General features: G+C 37.5%; 2 protein-coding genes across 6 annotated transcripts in view; one reads left to right on the top strand and one right to left on the bottom strand.

Annotated features, from left to right (window-relative positions):
- Positions 1–80: 80 nt before the first annotated feature.
- On the bottom strand, positions 81–8,280 carry sqor (sulfide quinone oxidoreductase). Its single transcript, XM_082159032.1, has 11 exons — positions 8,141–8,280; positions 7,586–7,644; positions 6,324–6,550; positions 5,589–5,759; positions 5,166–5,219; positions 4,481–4,675; positions 3,444–3,653; positions 3,166–3,349; positions 2,814–2,881; positions 553–731; positions 81–453 (listed from the first exon to the last, which is right to left on the bottom strand). The coding sequence occupies exons 3-11, from the start codon at positions 6,540–6,542 to the stop codon at positions 396–398; spliced, it is 1,338 nt and encodes a 445-aa protein (XP_082015158.1). The 5' UTR covers positions 6,543–6,550; positions 7,586–7,644; positions 8,141–8,280; the 3' UTR covers positions 81–395.
- A 544-nt stretch (positions 8,281–8,824) lies between these two features.
- atp8b4 (ATPase phospholipid transporting 8B4) overlaps positions 8,825–24,520 on the top strand; it is a 38,719-nt gene continuing 23,023 nt past the window's right edge. Inside the window, exons 1-7 of one of the 5 annotated variants that reach the window (XM_082159015.1) lie at positions 17,643–17,722; positions 17,811–17,906; positions 18,376–18,434; positions 19,805–19,918; positions 20,304–20,402; positions 20,520–20,581; positions 20,690–20,762. In XM_082159015.1, coding sequence (XP_082015141.1) covers positions 17,831–17,906; positions 18,376–18,434; positions 19,805–19,918; positions 20,304–20,402; positions 20,520–20,581; positions 20,690–20,762 — 483 coding nt within the window. In that variant the 5' untranslated portion in view covers positions 17,643–17,722; positions 17,811–17,830. Of the gene's footprint in view, positions 9,659–10,688; positions 11,037–17,642; positions 17,907–18,375; positions 18,435–19,804; positions 19,919–20,303; positions 20,403–20,519; positions 20,582–20,689; positions 20,763–24,520 lie in introns of those variants that run through there. The other 4 variants (XM_082159013.1, XM_082159016.1, XM_082159017.1 and 1 more) reach the window with 4 other exon arrangements.

The raw sequence follows: 24,520 nt of genomic DNA, 5'->3' as shown, positions 1-24,520 counted from the left end.
CTGTCTGTCTGTCTGTCTGTCTGTCTGTCTGTCTGTCTGTCTGTCAAATTATCTAAATATTCAAGAGTCAAAATACAGACTTCATAAAGAACCTGCTCTTTATTTTCACATTTTAAAAATGCATTTCTTTCTGAATGATATGAAAAAGTTATGCAAGGACAGCTCACAAGTAGAATGTTGTTGTTGTTGTTGTTGTTGTTGTTGTTTTTTTAATACATTGATGCTGTAGCCAAAACTATTTCATAGCACTGTAATTAGAAATTGTACAAAGCTAGCAAACTATATTGTAAAGCAGGCATCTCTGGATATTAATTTGTGCAAGTCAAGCACCAACAAACAGGAATTTGTCAACAATTTTAAATAAATGTTTACTCTGTTCCCTTTCAAGGTTTGTTCTATTTCATTCCCAAATGCATGATGGTCCGGTATGGTCCTGGGCCTCCCCAAATTCCCCTTCAGGAAGAAAAACACACAAAAAAAGGAAGAGAAAAAAATGTCAGGCTTATAATCAAAAGGGTAAGTTGAGATCAGTACTAGATCAGCAGTACTCACTTGAGAAGTCCATGCCAATACAAGTGAGGCATGACATCAGCTTTCATGTGGTACATGACCCTGCTCTCTTTACTTTGGTCCACAGGGAACGTCTCCAGCGGCTGCGAGTCATAATCAAATTCTGCCAAGATGACTGTGTTGTAGCTTGTAACCAGAGGGCATGAGGTGTAGCCATCATACTGCAACATGCACAAAACAATTAGCATTTATTATTTATAATTAGTATGCAATAAGTAATATTTAGCTATTTAGAATGATGAATTTAATTATTTATCCTTAATCCAATTAATGTATGAATATATGCATTATTTATGTACATATGAATGTACTTGCTACTTGTAAGTGTAGTTATATAAGAAAAATGTATATTTTTAGAACAGCATACCACCATACTACTTGTACTATTTCTGTATAGGCATGCATAATGTGCGTAGTATGCATATTTTCAGAATGCACCTACATGACTACCACATTTGCCAAACTGTTCAGTATACAACACATTAGTACCAATAAGGGTAGTATGAATGAAACGCACTACATCCGCCATGTTGTCATTTTCATGTGATCTACCAGCGCCGGTTGTGTCGCTTCAGTTCCATTCATAAATTCTCTCCCGTGGCCTCATGGGATAGTAACGTGTCCATCATATGCACACTTCAGAATCTCGCAGGAAGTGGTATGTCATCTGGATACTTTTCGCCTACTGTTTTTTGAACACTATGTATTCAGACACTACTCTATTGGCGTACTGTTTTTCGCTTACTACATAGTAGAAAAGTATTCGATTTCAGACGCAGCGACTGAGTACCTGTAGCATGACTACGTTAGACTTCGTACTTCCGCTCAATTTCAGTTCGCTTCTGTACTCAGTCTGAGATAGCGCCCTATCTCCCAGTTTTCCTCCGGCCTCAAAACAGCCGGCCAATCAACGGACAGAGGGCGGGCTGTAGACGCTGATTGTACCGTGGATGCATAGATTTACTTCACATAATCTGCAAAAGTCGTTCACAGCCACGTTCAATCCGGTATTTCGCTCGATGGTTTTGTTTTCGCATCATACATGTGTTTACAGTGGAAGTTCGATGCGGCTACCAAACGTTATGTGATTGGCTTACGAGTAACCAATGATTTTAAACTTCAGACAAGCCCCCTTTTCAATTATGCCCTTCCAGACTCTGTCTACGAAGCAAAGCGAAGTAGCAGAGTTTGGTATTACCAGGCTAGAGTACCTGCACTGTAAAAAAAAATTCTAACCTCCCCAACTCAAAAGTTTCTAGTGACTGGTCACATTGGTTTAACGTATTATTTCTCATTGAGCCAATGTTACAGACCATTGCAACAACTGATTAAATTCATTTTACAGAATTTCACTTGGGCCAATTGAAAAATTTAGATGTGACCAGTCACTAGAAAATTTTGAGTTGGGGAGGTTAGAATTTTTGTACATTGTGTGTGAAATGATTATATCCCACAATTCAATGCACTGGACTTAATTTTTCTGTGCGTGACAAAAGTGTGACAAATGAACCAGAAGTAATATTAGCCACAAATTATTTTAGGATATTTACTTTAGGATAGTAGATGGCAGATAAGTTAAAGAGCAATAGATTGGTGCTGGGATGACGCACTTTTGTAGCCCAAAACCCAGAAACGAGTTTAAGCACTTCTGGTTCCATCGTCCCGAAGTCAATGTTTTTTATTTTTTATGGACTTTTGGTAAGGTCTGTGGTGAACACAAGCTCAAGATATTTTCACGTTTTATTCAGCGATATAAAATACACCAGTAATACCCTCTTGAGTTATTTAAAGCTTTTACTTGTCTTGTAAAATGTGGTTGCTAACAAGTATCTTAATGGGACTACAGAGCTTCTCGGGGACATTAAACGTCAGGTAAACTCATCTATTCGCTAGTCCTCTTTCACAGCCTCGTTGTGTTTATAATCGCGCTCTTGCAATCTATTATAACTCGAACTTTCAGGAGAACACGTTTTTAAACAAAGACTGAAAGAGTTGTCAAGCTTAGTTGAAGTCATGCGACAAAAATACATCATCACCGCACCACTCTATATTAGGATTGGATCCATGTCAGACTCAAAGCCAGTGTGCAGTATGATTATGTAATTGTTTATTAACACTGCGCCCCCTGGTGGTGTTCATTTGGATAACACAGGAAAAAGATATAGGAGCAAAAGTTTTTTGCCAACAGTATAGCACTTCCACAGTGGCAAAGCACATTAGTGTTTATCCTCAAACATACTTACCGCCTTATCCGGCGTCTGTTTCTTCAGAACTCTGCTGATAGTTCGGTCGAGTACACCAGACTGTGCAGCTGCAGAAGATTATAGTCATATGATTCTCCTGGTCATCTCATTTCAGTGAAACAACTCTCATTACATAAATCGTCTCTAAACGAATGGGAAATCACTTCACAAGAAACTTCTAATTGTGAAAAACAAAAACAGGTTCAAGAATCTGTCTGATGAGTACTGAAGATTAAGAAGAGGTTTAATGAGCTAGTACTTATCTCCTACTTTTCCCAGAGAGCACCACAATTATTACATAATATCAAAAAACATTTATAATCAGAAAATGTATTTAAAGAAAGTTTTTTACCGACTGCTGCTGCCGTTTTGGACGTGGGTAGATTGGTGCAGTCTCCGATACCAAATACATTGGCATACGTATTATGCTGAAGGTTGTACTTATTTACATCCAGCCAGCCGGCCGCATCTTCCAATGAGGAGCCTTTCAGCGCTGCGGGTGGTCCCATCGGAGGGGTAACGTGGATCATCTCGTACTATGACCAAGATGAAGGGTTCGTGACACACTCAATCTACAGCAAACAGAACTGAATGTTTTTTTTTTTGTGTGACAAATTTAACAATTGCTACCTTGAAAACCTCTGTCTCCCCAGGTTTGTCCAGATTCTCAAAAACAGCTTCCTGTTGGTCCGCCCTGACCTCGATGAGGTTCTGCCTGAGGTTTACATTAAGGTCCCGTTTCTTCACAATCTCCCACAAGGCATCTGCATATTTCTTGACCCCAAACAGCACTGGTAAGGAGGTGTTGAAAATAATGTTGGCTTTGGACCTTTTTCCTGCCTAAAAAAAAAACACAACATTGTTTAAAAACGTTATCAATTCTTTGATTATTATTGGTCATTTGGAGTCTTAAATGTATTGTGGCAGTACCATGGTACAGTGATAGCTTTAAGTGTTAATACTATGGTATTCAATTATATTAATTTACCATTGTGTTTACATGGCTCTCCAACCTACTTTGATAAATAAAAAAACATGGTGTTGCCATGATATATGCCCAAAAATCATGGTGTTATCCTTGGTTGTGTCCACAAATCATGGTATTACCATGGTAAATGTCCAAAATACATGGTTTTACTATATGATATATGCCCAAAAAACATGTTATTATCCTTATTCATGTCCACAGAATATGGTATTGCTATGATACATAAACAACAAATACATGGTGTTACCCTGATATGCCCCCCCCCAAAACATGGTTTTACACTTATTTGTGTCCACAAAACATGGTATTACCATGATACACATGTCCAAAATACATGGTGTTACTGTATGATATATGCCCAAAAAACATGGTTTTATCCTTATTCATATCCACAGAATATGGTATTGCCATGATATATGTAAAAAATACATGGTATTACCATGATATGTGGCCCAAAAACATGGTATTACCCTTGTTCATGTCCACAAAACATGGTCCTGTCATGATACATGTACCAAAATACATGATGTTACCCCAAATGATATGTACCCAAAAACATGGTATTACCATATGTCCAAAAATATAGTAATAGCATGATATTTCTGAAGGTGTATTAATAAAAGGTGATGATTAATGTACAATAGGATTTACAACACAATGCGTAGATCGAGAATGAAACCTTTCTCAGGTAGGAATCCGAGAGATACATGATTTTCTGAGGAGCTCCTCCACATTTGATGGGAGTGTTTGGTAAGGTGAACAAAGCATTTCCCTCCTTAAAGTTTCTTAAGGCATTCCACGTCTTTTCCACTGTTTTCACAGAATAGTTTGAACCAATTTTGGGATGTTCAAACGCTTCTGGCAGGCCCTTGATCTGTAATAAGCAGAAGGAATTCAATTGGATTGATGCTTTGAGAAGAAAACGATCTAATATAGTTAATGTAGATAGTGGTATCTAACGTACCACTTTAAATTGTTAACCCAGGATCCTTTTTTAACCCTGAGTTTATTAATCCAGAGTTAACTTATTCCATGTTTCACACTGTGTAAACAGGTACAGTTTCATATTTCTTTGCATAAACAGAGTCATGTCAGGTATGAATAATAACATTTAAAAAACAGAACAAAGGTTGAAATTGTACTTGAACTTTGATATCAAGACTGACAAATGTAATTAACATGACATTAAGATTGGAAACATCCTCTGGAGTGATGTGGCAATAACACCACACCCAAACTTTCCGTGTATTCTCACAGTTTCCTCTCAATCAAAACAAGCACTTCATCCAGTAAAGGTTTCACATCATGCATATGAAAACAGAAAACGAGCAATTCAGTCTATATGAATGACATTCATAACATACCTTTTCAAAGTGCAGTTCAAGCCCAAGAGCTACAATCAGATAATCATAGGAAATCTGAGAGAAGAAAACAGTTACATATAATCAGTAAACAATACTAAAGCTAGGTTTAGTTTGATTTAAGTGAGCATTCTGAATTATCTTGCAATTTATCAATGGTAATATGACATTCCTTTTGATTTTGCAACATGTTCTGCTCTGATTATTTTATAACAACACACCTTCAGGGTTCAATAAAATGTGCAATGACTGTAATCTTATGCAAGATCACAATGACGCCACAAAAATTCCCAGCATTACCCTCGTCAAAAAGACCATTTTCTATACCAATCATATGCAGAAAAGCACTGCTATTTCACAACACTGACACACGACACTCTGAGACACGTTAATCGTGTAACTATCAACTTAAATACCGTTCCATACCTTTTTCCCAGAGTCTGTGTGGATAGAGTTGTTCTCAGGGTCAAATTCTGCCACTTTGGACTTGACCCACGTCACCCCTGATGGGATCACACTCGCTGTTGATCGCGCAGAGGAAGCAACCGTTTTAGCCCCCGCGCCAACTAACGTCCATATAGGCTGATAGTAATGCGTCTGGAATCAAAAATGCACTAAATGTCATGCTGAGTTTTGAAGAATTGAATAAAAGTCACCAAGGCTGCATATATTTGATCAAACACAGTAATATTGTGAAAAAATATTACCATTTAAAATATCTGTTTTACATTTGAATATATTTTAAAATGTAATTTATTCCTGTGATCAAAGCAGCATCATTCCTCCAGTCTTCAGTGTCACATGATCCTTCAGAAATCATTCTAATATGCAAATCGTTTTATTATAATCAATATATTTTTGTGGAAACTGTGATACTTTTTTTTCTGGATTCTTTGATGAATAGAAAGTTCAAAAGAACAGCATTTATTTAAACTAGTAATCTATATTGTAACATAAAAGTCACTTTTGATCAATTTACAGTAATGTGTCCTTGCTGATTTCTATAAGTCTTACAGACCCCAGAGCTTTTGAGCGGCTCTAAACAGGAACTAGTTAAACCTGAATCCCAGTATGTGATATATGTGACTCCTCTAGAACAACAAGGCCCATGTTGATCTCTTAAAGGAGCAGTTCAACTAAAAATGCTCTGCTGCATTGTACCTCACTGGGCTCCACGATGGCCACGTTCTCCGCGCCAACTTTTCTTTTCAGGCGTGCGGCCATGGTTATGCCACCGCTCCCTCCCCCGAGCACGAGAACTTTGTAGTGGTCTTTAGCGGCCAGCCCAGAGCTGGTGTGAATGTGTGAGTTGATGACAGAGAAAACTCTGCAGTACTGCCTGGACAACAGCAGCAGCTGTGGGTGTAGAACGCCTGCCATGCTGAGCACTGATGGGAGAAAACCAGAGGGAAAAATGCACACAAGTTACAGACAAAAGCAATCTTTGCAACGACCAAATGCTACTTCCTTTTTTTTTTTTACAACTTAGGAGGTCGTGGTAACCACAGTTAGGTAACTGATTTGGTTAACCACAGTCGTTGATTTTTCTCTTAGACCACTTTAATCAATCACAAAACACTGATGAGCAAACTACAGAGAGAAATAAATATATTAAATAAATAAATAAAAATGTATTAATTAGGATTAAAAAACAAAAACATTTTTAATTCTATTAATCGACAATTATTTAAAAAAAATTTATATATATTTATTTTTTATTTTGATCCCATTTTGATCCAATATCTTGTTCACATAAAATATTAGTTCCCGGTGAGAATATATTCATCATAGCCAGCACATATATCATACAAGAAACAGATATCATGGCCACAAATTAAAGGGATAGTTCACCCAAAAATGAAAATGTTGTCATCATTTACTCACCCTCATGTTGTTCCACACCTGTATGAGTTTCTTTCTTCGATTGAACACAAAAGAAGATATTTTAAAGAATGTTGGTGATCAAAGAGTTGACGATAGCCATTGACTTCCATAGTATGAAAAATAAAATACTATGTAAGTCAATGGCTACTGTTAACTACCAATTATTTACCAATATTCTTTAAAAAATCCTCTTTTGTGTTCAATCGAAGAAAGAAACTCATACAGGTGTGGAACAACTTGAGGGTGAGTAAATGATGACAACATTTTCATGTTTGGGTGGACTATCCTTTTAAGAATTAGTTGCTTTATTAATTTGTTCCCTTGTTTGAATTGAGTTAAATCTCTAAACATATAAGTTATACCACTTTAAAGAGGTTGTGCTGACAGGTTCTCAAAAGTTTTCGTGGTGATGTTCCCAAAAATCATCCGGTATGTGTAATCTAGTCTTCTTGTAATGGTGTAACATTTCAACCGTACTGTAATCTTTAAAGAATGAAAATAGTGTGCTACATTTAGAGATCTTGCATGCATCTACTTGCCTTTTTATTTTCAAAGCTGAGCGTAGAAAGAGTCCTCACGTCTGTTGGATGAAACACCCCTGGTACAGTCAAAAACATATTCACTATCATTCCAACCCAACACATCTGACAGTTAAACTAAAGCTGAGTCATGATACCTGGCATTTTATATGGATGTGGCTCAAAAACTATTGAGCTGCCTTCCTAGGAATCATGGTTTCTAATCATTTAGTGAGCAGCCTATCTGAACAGTCTTTTTCTGTAGTCAATTATACAGTCTAGCTATGAAATGACATTCCATTATCACTGACAATACAGACCCTTTTTGTTTTAAATTCCCATCAATAACATTTAAGCATGGAAATGTAGGATAGCAATGCTGACTACATAAGTTAAATGTCTGCAATTATTATTTGTACGCTTCAAGTCAGGTGTATAGCCTACGTGCGTAGTCAAATGGCTAACAGTTTTGTGTACAGGATAACAATAAACAACATATTCCTATACACGGTGTAGTAGTAAATCCTTATTTTTGACACATATCAAACATTAAACTCGGGTCAAATAAGGTCTTACCAGAGTCAAAGCGATGTCAATGATACTGTATCAATGCGGTTTGTTTTCCTGGTTCAGCTCAGTCTGACGTATGGACTTTATTATTCGACAGTCAGTAGCCTAACGTTGCGCGATGATGTAATCTGTGCATGTCATAAATCTTTATTCAAGCTAATTCTTATTTTATAGCGCTCGATCTATGTCCGTTTTTACGGTAGTACTGTACGTGTGAACTTTGCACGCACGAGCAAACGAAAGTTAATAATATCATTCCGCCGTGATCGTCCAGAAGGGGTCGCTACTGCATTTCCATCAGGTGCTGCTTATTATCATCAAACGTTACTGAATTATTAGACTGAATTACAGCACCCATCATACTGAAGACTAATAACATTAAATAACCTCACTTTAAACATAATTAAAATCTCAGATAAATTAAATTATTTGTTATTATAATAACACTTAAGCTATAACATTTATATAGCATATAGCAAGTTCTATTTTTTACACAGATTTGTATCCATATCTGGATTTGGATCCATATTTATATAATTTTGACAAATTCCATAGTATTTTCTAATGCTATATTCTATATTCTCATTCCGTTGCAGATTTATTGATAGGTATAGAGGACAGGATGGTCAATATATGAGAGTCTACAGTCACTTTTGTATTGGACGGTATGTCAGGCGCCTCTACTGCTTACGAACTTTCAGCGTTGATTTCAATGGAAAACGGTCCTGGAATACCAAACATGGCTCATATTGGAAATCTTTCTTGTTACAGTTCAGGTCTTGGAGCTTCTATTAATGAGCTGATGATACAGTATCAGGTGTGCTAAATTAGGAAGACATCCGAAGTGTGCAGTGCTGAGGTATTCCATGTTACGTTTATTTTCACATCGAAACAGGGGAGGTTACAACCTTTCACGGCTACGTAGGTTCAGTACAATGTCCCACCTTTTCTATAAATCGTTTTGTCACGTAAAGCCAGCATATATGCAGCTCTTCTCGGGATCACCTGTGTTTACTGCATGCCAGCATCAGCAACCCTGCAGTGTTCCCGGTGGAGAGTGTGTGTTCCCAGAGACCTGACCGGTCTCCTAGCTGCAGCTCCTCTGGGTTCTCATTAGGACGATGTGGGGGAAGATACGCTGTGTGTGTCAGACATTAAAAACGGCTAGAACTGTTTTCTAATTTATAAGACAATTACATTCTGGTGTGTGTGTGACTCAAGCTAATCAACTGCTATGCTTTCCAATACAAGTAAACAAGCCTATATGAATTACAAAATGGCTTTATAGGAAAGCGTTTTGTTTGGGATGTCATTGTTGATCTGCTTCTTTGTATAAAATGTCTATTAATATAATCCTCAAACCAGCTAATTAAAATGTTATCGTTTCTATAAGGAAAATGACAAGGTGTTTAATGGAAATGGACTGTTGGACTCACACTGGCTTCGTGTTTTTCAGTGAAACCCTTAGGACCCGTCGGAGATGGCCTGATGTTATGGCAATTTGGAAGAAGGACGTTCACATTGGTTAGTACAGTTGGACATGAACAAATCTTGCATATAAAACACATAAACGTATCCTGGCATTCATGTTTAGAAATGTTGAATGTATTCAAGTCATCCTAAATGTCTTAAAGGAATAGTTCACCCAAAAATGAAAATTATCCCATAATTTACTCACCGTCAAGCCATCCTAGGTGTATATGACCGAACACAATCGGATTTATAAAAAAAAATATCCTGGCTCTTCCAAGCTTTATAAAGGCAGTGAATGGTAAATGAGATTTTGAAGCCCATAAAAGCGCATCCATCCATCATAAAAGGAATCCATACGACTCCAGGGAGTAATAAAGGCCTTCTGAAGCGAAGCAATGAGTTTTTGTAAGAAAAATATCCATATTTATAACTTTATAAACTAGAATCACTGACTGTAACAGCCGTACACACGCTCACAAGAGAGTCGAGTTCTAGACTTAAGCCTATGTCATACGCTGGGTCAGAGGTCACCCTTCTGCCAGAACTCGACTCTCTTGTGAGCGTGTGTACGGCCGTTCTGTATATATATATATGTTTTTTCATTTTTTTTAAAATTTATTGTAACTATATTTTCATGACTGTAATGACCCCCCCCCCCCCCCCCCCCCCCCCCCCCCTGAATATTATATATATTTATAAATGTGATGCTTTCTCTTGGGCAGTTACTTCTCTTTAACAGTGCTTCTTGTTACTTCTGTTTAGGTTAACTCTTTAGGTTAAAAGTAACGTAAATTGAGACCCACTCACACTCATAATTACAGTGTTTTGCAGTTCCCATTCTGTGAAACACAAGAACTGTTCTCTCAGTCCATACTTAATTTCTGAATATAATATGTTTATTGTTAGCCACAGAATTCAACTACGCCATGTTTGAGGTCTTGTGCTCTTCATAGGTCTTGTTGCCTAGAAACCTTGATGAACCCCCCCCCCCCCCCCCACCCGCATTGTGTGCTCTTGCTTTCACTTGCACACAAACAAATCAAACTCGTTTAAATCCCCAGAAATAGCCAATTAGTGCTTTAAAAAAAAGAAGGGACGGTTTGTATTCTCCTCCTGTGACATCACTCATTGCTCCTTTATTGTCTCATGTGCTGCTCCGCAGAGATAAAGCAGACGCTTTGCTGCTATAGGGATGCTGACGTGAAGTGCACTACGTGTTTATGTGTGTGTGATTATGGGTAGGAAAAGGTAAACGGATCTGCCAATGACGCAAGGTTTTGCCTTGACCTTCGATAAACCACAGATCGTTTCTTGCCCTTGGGCGGCAGAGGCAGTTCGGTTTTTTATCTTTTTAAAAACATGATCTGGTCGTCTGGATGGAGATCACTTACTGCTCATAACTGCTGGGACATGAGTGTGAGACCTGCAGGTATTCTCCGTTTGTTTTTCACTTTTGTGTTGAGGTTAGCTGTTGTAATACGCGAATGTTGCAAGTGGAAAGTTGGGAAGCCAGTGTTGTAAGAATGTTGCATGAGTTTTTGTCAGTGTGTGAGTGATCAAGTTCACAAACAGGAAGAATACACACGCCTCCATGTATTAGTCACTGAGGTCATTTAAACATTTTGTGTATGCTCGGAGTAGCCTACTGTAACACACTCGTACTGTCATTTCCATAATTGTTGAAATGTTTGTCAAGGAGTCCTTATGCAAATTCAAGAGGGGGAAACTTTATCCTCTACTCTTACAAATAAACTAGAAACAACATTTTTGTGACTTTAGCCCATGTCTGTTAGCTTTATGCTAGTCAGAAAAATAAACGTTTGTTGTAGTCCTTCAAAAACGATTTCTTTAAAAGCAAATATCTTCCTTTGCTTTGAACTTTGAGCGTTGTAACTTTGCATATGTTGTTAATGCTCAAACAGCAACATCACACACTAACTAAAGTTAGAAAAGTGAAATCATAATCATCCACCCCTTGAAAAAAATTGCCACAATTTTAGATGCTAGTGAAAATTCACAATTCTCTATTCCAATTTCGATACCACAGCTAAAACTATGAAAGCTTGTTTTCGCCACAGAATAAAAAAATTAAAAAGGTAATTGCGACTTTATATCTCACAATTCTGACTTTATATCACGCAATTGTGAGTTTATATCTCGCAATTCTGACTTTATAACACGCAATTGTGAGTTTATATCTCGCAATTCTGACTTTATAACACGCAATTGTGAGTTTATATCTCGCAATTCTGACTTTATAACACGCAATTGTGAGTTTATATCTCGCAATTCTGACTTTATAACACGCAATTGTGAGTTTATATCTCGCAATTCTGAGAAATAAAGTCAGAGTTGCGAGATATACTGTAAACTCGCAATTGTGAGATAAAAAGTCGCAATTATCTTTTAAAACATTGTATTCTGTGGCGGAAACAAGCTTCTAGCCTAACTAATATAAATATAAAAAATTATTAAAGACAAGTGAACAGTCAGTAGATCAACGATACATATGATACAGTACTTTTTAGGTTTTTCAGGTCTGACAGTAGTTTTCAGGTATAGAAATTGAATAAAGTAATCAAAAATAAATCTTCACTGTATAAATTAAATATAGATTAAACCTTAATAAAGTTACAAAAGTTATTCAGTCAAGAGCAGCGAGAGATTTTTTCTTTGTCTTTTGTTGTTTGGTCAACAATTAAAACAGACAGCAGCAGGTTTATTAGGCTACTGTCACTTTAAGACCGAACGCACGGACCGAATATACTGATCCAGAATCTGCACAGAACCGTAGCTTAACTCAAGAACCTGGACCATTGAAGCACCTTGTATGTGTCTTTTTGCATTGTCATTTGTGTGATGGGGGCAGATTTGTACAAAGAGTGTTGAGTGTGGAAGTTGGGTGTGGAAACTCTTCAATTATTAATGGTTGGTGATGGTTGTAGCACCTGAGCTGAATGAGGAAACAATTCTCATGTTTCACAAAGCTATAGCAGGAATGAACCAATTCATATTACTGCAGAAATGATTGACCTATGTGTTTTTTGAGACAGTCATGCTTTCTCAAACCAAAAGAAATGCAGAAGTCGTGTAAAACAAGTCTGTGGTTTAGCAACCTAAAGCAAAACCTAAACTCTAGTTTGTCAAACGTTTTTGCTACAATGCATGGGTGTTATGGGTGTGGCGTGCAACAGTTAGGCTGTAAGTCTGTCATATAGGCTTCATAAAACTATAATAAGAACATTATAAGTGTGCGCATGGGACGTGGCTTTTAATGATGAGACTTGTTTTTGTAATCAGGCTCTCAAAAAGTATAGAAAATTTGGATTTGGATTTTCAAATATAAAGAATTATCTCTATTGGCCAAAATTTTCATATTGGTGCATCCTTAATTTTTATAGGGTAAAATGTGGTCTTCTAGCCTGACGTCGTCATACTCAGATTCTAGTCAGAATGTGAGTCTGATACTGCTCCATTGAGCTTTGATTATGGGGCGTGTTTCAACCGAACCAGGAAGGAAAATGCCTCTGCACTCAATTGGATAGACCTATAACCAATCAGAGCAACGGAGTAAGTGATGTATGTTTTTCATTCATGTTTCCGATCGACAAATGCCTTGATCGTGGTTCTCTGTTCCTCTTTTAAAATGAATGCGCTGTCGATATCTTCTATAACAGACGCGATGGCGGAATCTACACATGATGTTTTATAAACAAAGTTCGAGAGGAGCACGTTCAAATAATCAATCCAATCAACTTGTCATCAAACAATGACCGTCTGGTCTACACTATCAGCATGAGAGGAAGCATATATTTATTCACTTTGTCAACTCACCTAACATTCCATGACAGTTTTCAGCATCCCTCCACTCACTCTCGGCCTGTTCTTCCACAGCCTGGAATACGGGGGGAGCACTTTGGGTTCGGGCCGAATACCGAGCCCGCCCTCTCCTCGGACAGCACGCCAAATATGCATTTATTCTATCTGACTTATTTGTAAGTGTGAACTCGTGAAATAACAATTCTCCAGCGGCAGTCATCTGTGTTGTAAACGAATTCAACCCAAGCGCTCGTTGGTGACGTGGATGATTACGTTACGTTGCTCATCTGTCCATCATCGTATAAGCCCGCCCTGACAATTTGATTGGCCCGAACAATTTTTGTTCGGGCATAATAGCTCCTCAACGGAACGAGTCCAGACCGAACTTCCCGACCAAAAATTTTTGTGGGCGGGGCTAAGTTCGGCTGGCATCCAGGCTAGTGGTCTTCCATAGTATTTGGATCATGTTAACCACAGGTAAAACCACACATTGCACTCAACTACCATGGTAAATAGTAACTATATTGTTTCTATGGTATTTCTTATGAAAAACAGTAGCCTAAAGACATTAGTATAATGCACAAAAACCGCTATAGCTTAATAACAAACAAAAAATGCTGTTATTATAGTACATTACTCCTTAAATGCATTTAATGTCTCCATTAATAATATAAAAACATTCAATATGAATATCCCACATTTCTGCCACAATCCCATGGTTTTAGTTATTTTTACTACAGTAAATCGGTAAATATTGGTGACTTATGGATTGAAACTATCGTTGTGGCTCAATGTTTCTCCTGTTTTCCGCATCAGTGTTGTTGAGAATGTCATCGCTGTTTCATCTGGCTTTAAACTAGTTTAAATCACCAAGACATTTGTGTATTTGTGTATGGGAGACACCTGTGCCAAACTCGCTCGAACGCTCACTGGATCTCACTGTATGGCAAGCCGTTTTGATTTAGATTAATTCCCAGGCTGTGAATTCTTTATATCAACAATTCAATTTTTACTAGTTAAAATGCTAATCCATGATATCAGAAATTGGATTTTTACTAGTAAGGGACTGTTAATTTTTTATTTACGGGGCTACCGGAGGAGTTTTGAGATCTATAGTCAAAATAGACTTGACCCTCCCTTCGCCAGCAATACATTTTTCTATGACCCTCCAAAATGATTGTGAAAAAAGGCATGACCCTCCCCGATAATTTATTGATTTCTTCTGTACTGGTTTGCGCTTGGCAAAGATGTTCAGATAGCCATTGTTTTTTTTACAACCATGACAAACGACTTAACCTCTGCTTTCTCATCTTACACATCACACTCCACTGTTGTGGTGGTCATTTGAGTAGATTTACTCACTAACATTGTTGTGGAAACACAATATGCATGGAAACTGAAATATGGTAGTATCGTGCTACAGCGCGGGGGTCGAGACTGAGAGAGCTACATGGAAAAATATGCACCAAACAAGCCACTTTGAAATGTTGCTGTTTTCATGAATACAAAAGTTGGATGACCCTCCCCTCAACAAAGAATAAAAAGACATGACCCTCCCCTATTTTCCTCTGGTGGTCCATTCCATAAATTAACCATAACCATTAACCTTTTATAAACTGTCCCTAACAATGGCTATTTTTGATTTCAGGAATTACATTCCCACTAGTAAAAACATTAATTCTTGATGTCAAATTTTTTATTTCAACTAGTAAAAATTATAATTCTTGATATCTGTAATTGTATTTTCACTAGTTACATGTCACCATAGTTGTAAAGGGATTCCACTGGAGGCAAGTTATAATGAACCCATGTGCAGTTTATTACAATTAAAACATAACATGAAACAAAAACATGGCGTGGCATGAAAACAAAAACCAAGGCATGAACATGAACTTACACAACAGCAGACTACAGGAAACAATACTTGACAAAGACACATGGCAAACATGAGGGCTTAAATACACAGACTTATGACAAGACAAGGGACACCTGTGAACAATGATCAGACAATTAACAAATAACAAGACACATGGCAGGATCACATGACAAACAGGGAATCACATGACAGACATGGAAACATAACGGTAGGCTTGTTCGACTTCATGCAGCTCTGCGCAGACCGATCGGCGGCTGACTTAAAGCAGTGCATGCCGGTTAGAAATTTTGTCCGACTTGATACAGCGCCGACGCCACGTGACTGTGACGTATGCCATCAAAGTACCGCGAGAGCAATTCGAGAGTAGCCGGAGAACTCAGCCAGCGCAGCTTCTCAAGAGCGGCTGCACTGGGCTGCACGTGGGCTGATGACGACACAGCTGTTCCACGATTGGCCGGATTCACCGCATGACAACGATCACGTGTGTTTCGTGTTTATTCGAACACCTTTAGTTCCTCTAAAGCTCTCAAATCAGTTTATTATAACAGTGAACACTCTTTTCATGTCGTTGTCATGTTATATTGTGTCATGTTTATCAAATTAAAACTGCTTAAAAAACGTAGACTCCACTTCATTGATAGTAGCTAAATGTTGAACTTTATTCTTGTTCAAACAGACGCTGTATGAAGCAGTACATAAAGTATTGAATGAAAATGTCTCTGAAACATCTGTGTATTATTTGGCAAATATTGCATTTATTTCACTGCAGCTGTGGTAAAGTATGCAAACAACACGTGAGCTGTCACTACGGGAACCAGAAAGTGTCCGACTTCACGTCTCCGTTTGCTGCTCCTCTCCGCCTGCACGCGGCTACTCTCGCCGATCGGTTACATCCAGCCGCAGCCGATGTCGAACACACCTAATGACATGAAACGTGACCAAGACAAGACCAAATCGTAACAATAGTCTCCTTTCAAATATCAGTAATTGATATCAATAATTGATTTCTTACTATTTCACATATCAGAAATACAAAATTCTTACTAGTAAAAATCATAATTTTTTATAGGAATAGGAATTTTTCCCTCGTCTTATAGTCCACCAGGCAAAAATTGTCAGTTTGATCATTATTCATGTCAGAAGCGCAAACAGTGTGGGATCTAGAGACTCACTCATTTGCTAAGTCTTGCGAACAGTTACTGTACAGCGCATCTGGCTGTGAACTTGAGGAACTTCTGGAGTGACTGCAGTGCAGTTCAACTCAGGCCATGATATAAAGTGACCCTCGAGTCAGCAAAATATAATCTGGACTCCAGCCCAGATCCCCAAATTTCGATCGATTGAGATAGATTATGTTTCACGTCACCATGATGTTATAGTAACACAAAGAACATTGTACAGTAAATCCTCCTGCGGTTGAACAGTACATCCAACATCTTCAGCTATTGAGTCACAGACTATAAACATATGAGATACTATGAAAAAGATTGAGGTTGAGTATGCATGCATTATGTTGTGCTGCAAGTGTCCATGTTATTGGAAGGAAAACAAACTTACATTTATAGTAAAAGTTTATAATAAAGTTTATTGATAACCAGCTTAACTTAGCCTATTTTTAGCCTATTTGATTTTCTGGTGTTTTCTGGTGTTTTTATTTTGTTTCATTTTATTATCGTTTCATTTATTAGTGTTTATTGCTAGACAATTCTGGAAATCTCACTAATTAAGGTTTTAAAAAGAAATTAAGAGTAACACAATTGAGAAAAAAATTACAAACCTCAAATAAAAAGCCATTTTTTCTGATAGTTAGCTCGTCCTTTCATGTGTCCTTATAATCTTTAATCAAAATGACTTCCCCTCCCTCAAGCAACAACATCTCTTCTCTGATGATGTGTTTAATGGCGTGAGGGCGGGATCAACCTGTCACTCACATGAGATCCACCAATAGCAAACCACAACAATCCAATCAGTTCCCAATGGACAAAACCAACCCCCGTCCTACATTTTTTCTTGTTGGAGAAGCCATTTCACTCGGATATACATCACAATAGCGTATAAAAGACTATCACAACTTCCGTTTCATGCTGACTTGTCCCAACAGTGTTGTTCATTCCTTTATGTCTCAGACATTTTTAATAAAAGAGCAACTTCAGTAACTTCAGCTTCAATAAACTATTCTTCTAGGTCTTCCGAAACCAAGTACTGTGTTTATAATGCCAGACGCCTCCCTAACTCCTCAGTGAAGAGCTAGTAAATGATTAGGAGTAGTTTTATGCTAATAAGCATAAGCCCTGCAGGCGATGAAATTCCACAGATGGGACACGTCTCAATCTCGCGCACTCACAGACAAGTGTAGGCAACGTCTGCTGCGTTCCACAAACTAGCTGCCCAACAGAAAGCAGACTATAAAGGACTTCATGGTTTGTTAATGACTCTGTAATTTGATTAGCACTGAAGGGGTTTTAGGGTTTAATCTAACGCCTGAACGTTTGTCTGTGCCACTCGAAGAATGACATTGCAAACAGGCAATGGCGCTGCGATGGCTATGGATGTTAGTACCAGGGAGAGGAGGCTGGAACCCACGCTCGAAATCACCCGGACAAGGTAGAGCTTCAAGGGCTTGTGGGATTGGGACGAGGGCGAAATGATAAACAAGGGGAAATATCCTGGAAGAGCTGGATTACGTCTATGGAAACTTCTCCCAGGAGATGTTTGATTTCTAAGAATCAATTATAGGTTCTCACTTACACTCTTTCTATTTTAACTTCCCTCATTTGCTGAGTGATATATTCACTGATATTGTCATAGGCATCGCTCTTGAGACGTCGCTGTTAGTGGCTTTTGAAAATATCGAGTCCATTTATGGCTCCTTGCTCACTTCCAGAAACAAAGTAAGAGGAGATTTTGAGGAGGATCTTTTTAGTGGACAAACTGGATCTTGGTTTTGGGTGTTAGTGCATGTTGTTCTGAAAGTTCACGTCTGTTAACGTAGTATTATATGGAAATGTACTTGATGGTGCCTCAGGTGTTTCTTTCCAATAATTTACTAAACTTAACTTCTGTTCAACTCTAGAGGAGGAACGTCATGTTCGAGCCAACGATCGGGACTACAATGAGAGGTTCAGTTATGCTGTAAGTCTATAAATGTCTTTTATCGGTAACACTTTACAATAAGGTCCCACTAGTTAACATAAGTTAACACATTAATGTGCAATACATTTGTCACAGTATTTATTAATCTTTCTTAATGTTAGTTAGTTCATGTTACCTCAGTTCCATTAAATAATATTAACAAATGCAACTTTTGATTTTAATAATGGATTGAATGGATTGAAATTAACATTAAAGGTACAGTAAGCGATTTATGAGAAACACTGTTGATATTTGAAATCAGCCTAATTAAACACACCCCCCAGTTCATTGCTCCGCCTCCAAAATGCACGAACACGCAGTGCAGGAGTGGATGTCTCTTTATCATAGCTGAAGTGAAGCAAAATGTGATGATGAACGATTGACAAGGAAGAACAAAATAATTAACATACAGTACTCGAGAGTAAATTATATACAAGCAAGAGTTGGTTGTTAGCCGCCAGCAGCTCCAGACAAACAATGACATTCAAAACTGTCATGTTACTATAGCTAACATTACAACAACAGCAGATCTTGTTTCAGTGAAACATAGAAAATAGAAAGCTTTTCTAAAGCCCTTGCCCGATCATGACCCTTCTTTTTCCAGTGATATTCCTCTGAGCTTTTCTCTTTTGTAATGTCTCTCAGCCATCTCTCTTTCTACAGTCATTCTTCAAATCTTCCTCTTGCTCACTCTCTCTCCTCCCCCCTCATGAGTGGACACACCCCCTGCTGCTGATTGGCTACAAGTGCGTTGTGCTGCTCGGTCCGATCCACTTTCTACAGCGTTTCTCAGAAATTGCGTACTGCACCTTTAACTGAGATTAATGAATGCTTTAATGAAAGTTTGTTCATTATTCATTCAAAATAAGTGATTAACTACTTCTGTTCACCAGAGAATCTTGAAAACAAAACAAAATTAAATTGTGTTAAATACAATAAATGTTGAAAACAATTTAATCAGCAAATCAGCACATGATTTCTGAAGGATCTTGTGACACTGAAGACTGGAATATTGATGCTGAAAATTCAGCTTTGACATAAATTACAATAAATTACATTTGAAAATCTATTGAATCTATTTTAAATTGTAATAATATTTCACAGTATTACTGTTTTTACTGTATTTTTGATCAATTAAAAGCAGCCTTGGAGAGCATCAGAGCAACTAATGTTCAAAAACCCTAATGTTCAAAAACATAAAAAAATCTTACCACTCCAAACTTTGAACAGTAGTGTATCTTTAAAGCACTTAGGTCAACTTCTTTTGTTTTAAAATGTGCTATTGAAAGAAACTTTTCTTGTATTGTAATTGTCAGTTAGAATTAAAACTCAAAGTTAGAATTATTTTCTTTTCTATGATTCTTTCCCAGGACAATTGCATCAAGACAGCAAAATACAACGTTTTCACCTTCCTGCCCATTAACTTGTTCGAGCAGTTTCAACGGTTTGCGAACGCCTACTTCCTAGTACTGCTGATACTGCAGGTTCGCCAGCCTTTTAAGGTCACTTATGAAATTACTGAAGAAAAATCTGGGGCCTCATTTATAAAAAGATTTGATACTGAATTTCATGGATTTGGTTCTGGAAATGTTGTTATGCGAATGGCAACTGACAATGTCGTTCCAAACCTGTATGACTTTCTTTCTTCTGTACAACACAAAAGAAAAGAAAATGAAAAAGAAAATGAAAGTCCTTGTGGTCCATTGTTGGTTTGGACACCAAAATATCTTCTTTTGTGTTCTGCAGAAGAACGAAAGCCATACAGGTTTGGAACAACATGAGGGTGAATAAATGATGACAGAACTTTTATTTTGGGGCAAACAATCTCTTCAATGTTATACAACGCTAATACTCTGTTGTGTGTTCTAGTTAATTCCAGAAATCTCATCTCTTTCGTGGTTCACCACCATTGTGCCTTTGGTGTTGGTTCTTGCTATCACAGCTGTCAAAGATGCTACTGATGACTATGTGAGAATCTATTCTTGTCCTGTTTATCTTTTTAACTCGGAATACTGCATTCATAAAGGAATAAGCTGAAAAAAGCTAAACCGATGTTTGTTGTAATTGATCTGTTTTGGATTTTAGTTCCGCCATAAAAGTGATCAACAAGTCAACACCCGGCAGTCTCAGGTACTCATCAAAGGAAAGTAAGTGCATTCATGCCACATATCAGCATTTTCTGCTGTATGTCTTGCTTGATGTTTAAGAAATGAATAACGATTGACCTGTAACTCATGAAAATATCTCTCTTTCAGACTGCAGATTGAAAAATGGATGAATGTAAGAGTGGGTGATATCATCAAACTTGAGAACAATCAGTTTGTTGCTGTAAGTTTGAATCTGTTGCTAATATATACAGCCTAACAGACAGGCACGGATTTAGAAAGCAGAGGCCCCTGGGCACAAAATCTTGGAGGTCCCCCTCCCCCTCGTAGGCTCGTGGCCCAAACTAACACAGCGTCTTACATTTTAGAAACAGTAAAAGGAAGCTGTGGGTTTTTCTTTTCTTTAAAACAAAACCACTTTCTCCAACTCCATTTCTTGTAATGTTAACTGTGACAGCAAAGGAGTAAATTTTGTTAAATAAATGCACTGTTAGACATTTTATCGTATTTTTGCGGTAACTTACTGACAGCACTATTGCCAGTAAGTTACTGTAAGTTCCCCTTTACAGTAGCTTACCTGTAAAATGTGTTTTACAGTAAGATGCCCTTACTGCAATTTAATTTGACAGTAAGATGCCCTTACCGCAATTTTTCATTTTACAGTAAGATGCCCTTACCGCAATTTCATTTTACAGTAAGATGCCCTTACCGCAATTTCATTTTACAGTAAGATGCCCTTACCGCAATTTCATTTTACAGTAAGATGCCCTTACCGCAATTTCATTTTACAGTAAGATGCCCTTCCTGCAATTTCATTTTACAGTATTATGCCCTTACTGCGACTTATTTTTACAGTATAAAACAGTACTATTTTATTATTTATATTTTACATGAATGCTATTGAATTTAATAAATTCCAAAAAAGTTACTTGAGTCCATGTACATCAGCATATTCTTTATTCACTGTCACAAACAATTACATCCATTTTATTTTTTTATTGTGATGCAACATTAGGCAAGGCAGTTTTATTCATATAGTACATGTCATACACTTTGGCAATTAAAAGTGCTTTACACAGTAAGGAATTAAAATAATCACAAAATAAAAGCAAGGAAAATTAAAGTAAAACTATTATGGATTTTTGAAAATGACCTTTCATGTAGTGTGTAACAGCTCTAAGGCCTCGTTTACACTGTAAGTGAAATGTAACCCAATTCCGATTTTTTGCTCATATGTGACACGGATCGGATGTGTTCTATGACAGTGTAAAAAGGAAAAAAAGGCATGCATTCGGATATTTCGAGATCAGTTTCAGGCCTCATTCATATGTGGAAATAAATCAGATATAAATCAGATATGTGCCAATGCGACTGTCATATAAACAGGCAGATCAGATTTTCTGAGGCATTAGGCAACGTCTCCGCGGTTTAATGATGAGAGCAACCCCAACGCGCGTCTGCAAATGGACGGATGGGCCTCGTTTACACTGCAGGTCTCGATGCCCAATTCTGATTTGTTGCCTATATCCGATTTTTTTGACCGTCCGTTTACACGTTCTTTCAATTGTGACCCATATCCGATTCATGTATTTGCACTTGACATACTATCTGAAATGCTGCACATGATTAAAGGGGGTTCTTGTACGGATGGACAAACGCGAAATATGCTCAAGACCTGCAGTATAAACGAGGCCTAAGTGAATGAAAACATCCTGCAAAGTTTTAAATCTGAAAGTGCGTATGTAAAGTTATTTTCTTTCAAAAATAAGAGTCGACAATGAAATTAATCGTTTTTCAAACGAGTCATAAGCCATTTCGTTGTGACGTCAAGACGAAACATTAGCATATTGCCGACAACAGGGAAAACTTGAAACCCTTCAAACACTACAGCTGATCCCTGTGGATGCTGGATAGCATCATGTTGAGAAGACGCTGTGCTCTACAAAGTGACTGTAAAGCCAGTTTTAATTTCACTGCCCAAGAATGAGTATGTGAAGAATCAGTGGTTAAAGTTCATCTTTACCATGATATCATAGCAGTATAATCCTAAACTTTTGCTGTGTTCCCTTTATTTCACTGACGACTGCTTCTCAAATCTCGGAGTTCAATGCAGGATTCGCAAACCGCTTGCTCTTGGAAGATGTGTTCAAAATACTTAGTTTTGAGTTTTATTTTGTGTAGGTCTCCTGCTAACTGGCTTACTCCCATTATCACTGTCTTACTTAAATACCTATGCTAATCAGTTTGTGGGCCACGATTATCTATAACTGTGTCTAATGCAGATTGTCTGTCGTTCTCACTACTTTGAGGAAAGATTAAGCATGGAGCAAGATTTGTTTTACCAACGTTTATGTTACATCAGTCATTCACGCTAGAGCTCGGCTTATGTATGCACTGTAATTGATACAGTTTTCATGTGTTCACCGCAATAAATTCGAAAAATACTCTGTAAATAAATAAGTACAAGTAAAATAATCGGTTTGTTGATGGACATGCACTTGTTAATGCTGATGGTGAGGAATTACAGTTGCAACATCTCAAACTGAGTAATGTATCACTGAAAAACACTGAGTCCTGCTCAAGTCGTCCTTGCGATGGAGGTTCGGATTGAATAACTAGTTCTTCCAGTGTTTCATTATTGGACTCGTGTTCAGATTGATATGGTAAAATCGACGTCATCGTTCGTTACTGTGTTTAGTTTACGGTGTAGGAAGCCACAGCCAAAAGACTGATCTGATCATGATACTTTTTTGTGTGCAAATAAATTATTGTTAACACACATACACACACACACACACACACACACACACACACACACACACACACACACACACACACACACACACACACACACTCATTAATTAATTTTATTTTAATAAAGAAAAAAAAAAAGAAGGATGAGGTCACACAGTTAGTGGGGTCTTGGAGGCCCCCTAGAGGTCAGAGGTGGTAAATCCGGCCTTGCTAACAGACTAACTTTAGTATGGCAAATATAATAAATATAGCGGATATGGTAATCACATCATGTGCGTTGTACTAATCACGATCCAAAGAGTTAAACAACATCAGATCAGACATATTATTTTATGCCAACCGCTTCAAAGCCTATGAGCAGATTTATCCCTAATTTATAAACTTTAATTGTCAAAAACTGTTATGAGACCGATTCATTTCAATTAGTGAAATTATGGTCAAGATCCAGACTCGATTCCATGTATGTCTTTACGGTCAAATTCTTTAGTTTCTTTCTTTTTTCATTGGAATGAAATAATTAATTATAGTAACCATGGTCTGGGTGAATACTCGATTCTGATTGGCTGCAGGGTGTCCATTAAAAAGTGATAGAGGACACCTAGTAAAGGAGTTCTGGTGAAACTGACTGTTTACCGTTCGAAATTAATAAATAAATGCGCTGGCTACATCAGCTGTGAGTAACCATAGCAACAGGCAGTAAACTGAAGGATTCTACGAGCTGAGCGGACTATAAATATCTCCGGTTGCTAAATAAACCGTCAGGCGTAACCAGGGAAACCAAGTTAATGTTTGTAAAAACTTTAGATTTCGATTGTAAAACTAATTAAAATATAAACTAATGTTTTAAAAATGTGTTATTTGGCAAGTGACCATGGTATAAGCGGGTTAATGCCCTTCGAGGTGTCCATTGTCAGGTATTAATACGCTGCACGTCGGACGGTTCACGCCTCGCCGTCGTCCATTAATACCTGACAATGGACACCTCGTCGGGCATTAACCTTTACATATAAAAACTGGTCTGAAGATCATCAGTCAGTTTTGCTTAAAAAAAATGTTGTTAACAAAAAAAACGTAATTAGGCTGATGCAATAAGCCAATAATATATTTTGTTATGACCTAAAACTGAAAAATGGGCAATATTAAATTGTATACTATTTATATTATTTTGTCTATATAAATAAAATAAAATATATACAAATAAAACACCCAAAGCTAAAATAATAAATA

Source organism: Leuciscus leuciscus, assembly GCF_965113295.1.
Source record: "Leuciscus leuciscus genome assembly, chromosome: 25".
Lineage (NCBI taxonomy): Eukaryota > Metazoa > Chordata > Actinopteri > Cypriniformes > Leuciscidae > Leuciscus > Leuciscus leuciscus.
This window is presented reverse-complemented; position numbering and strand designations above follow the sequence as displayed.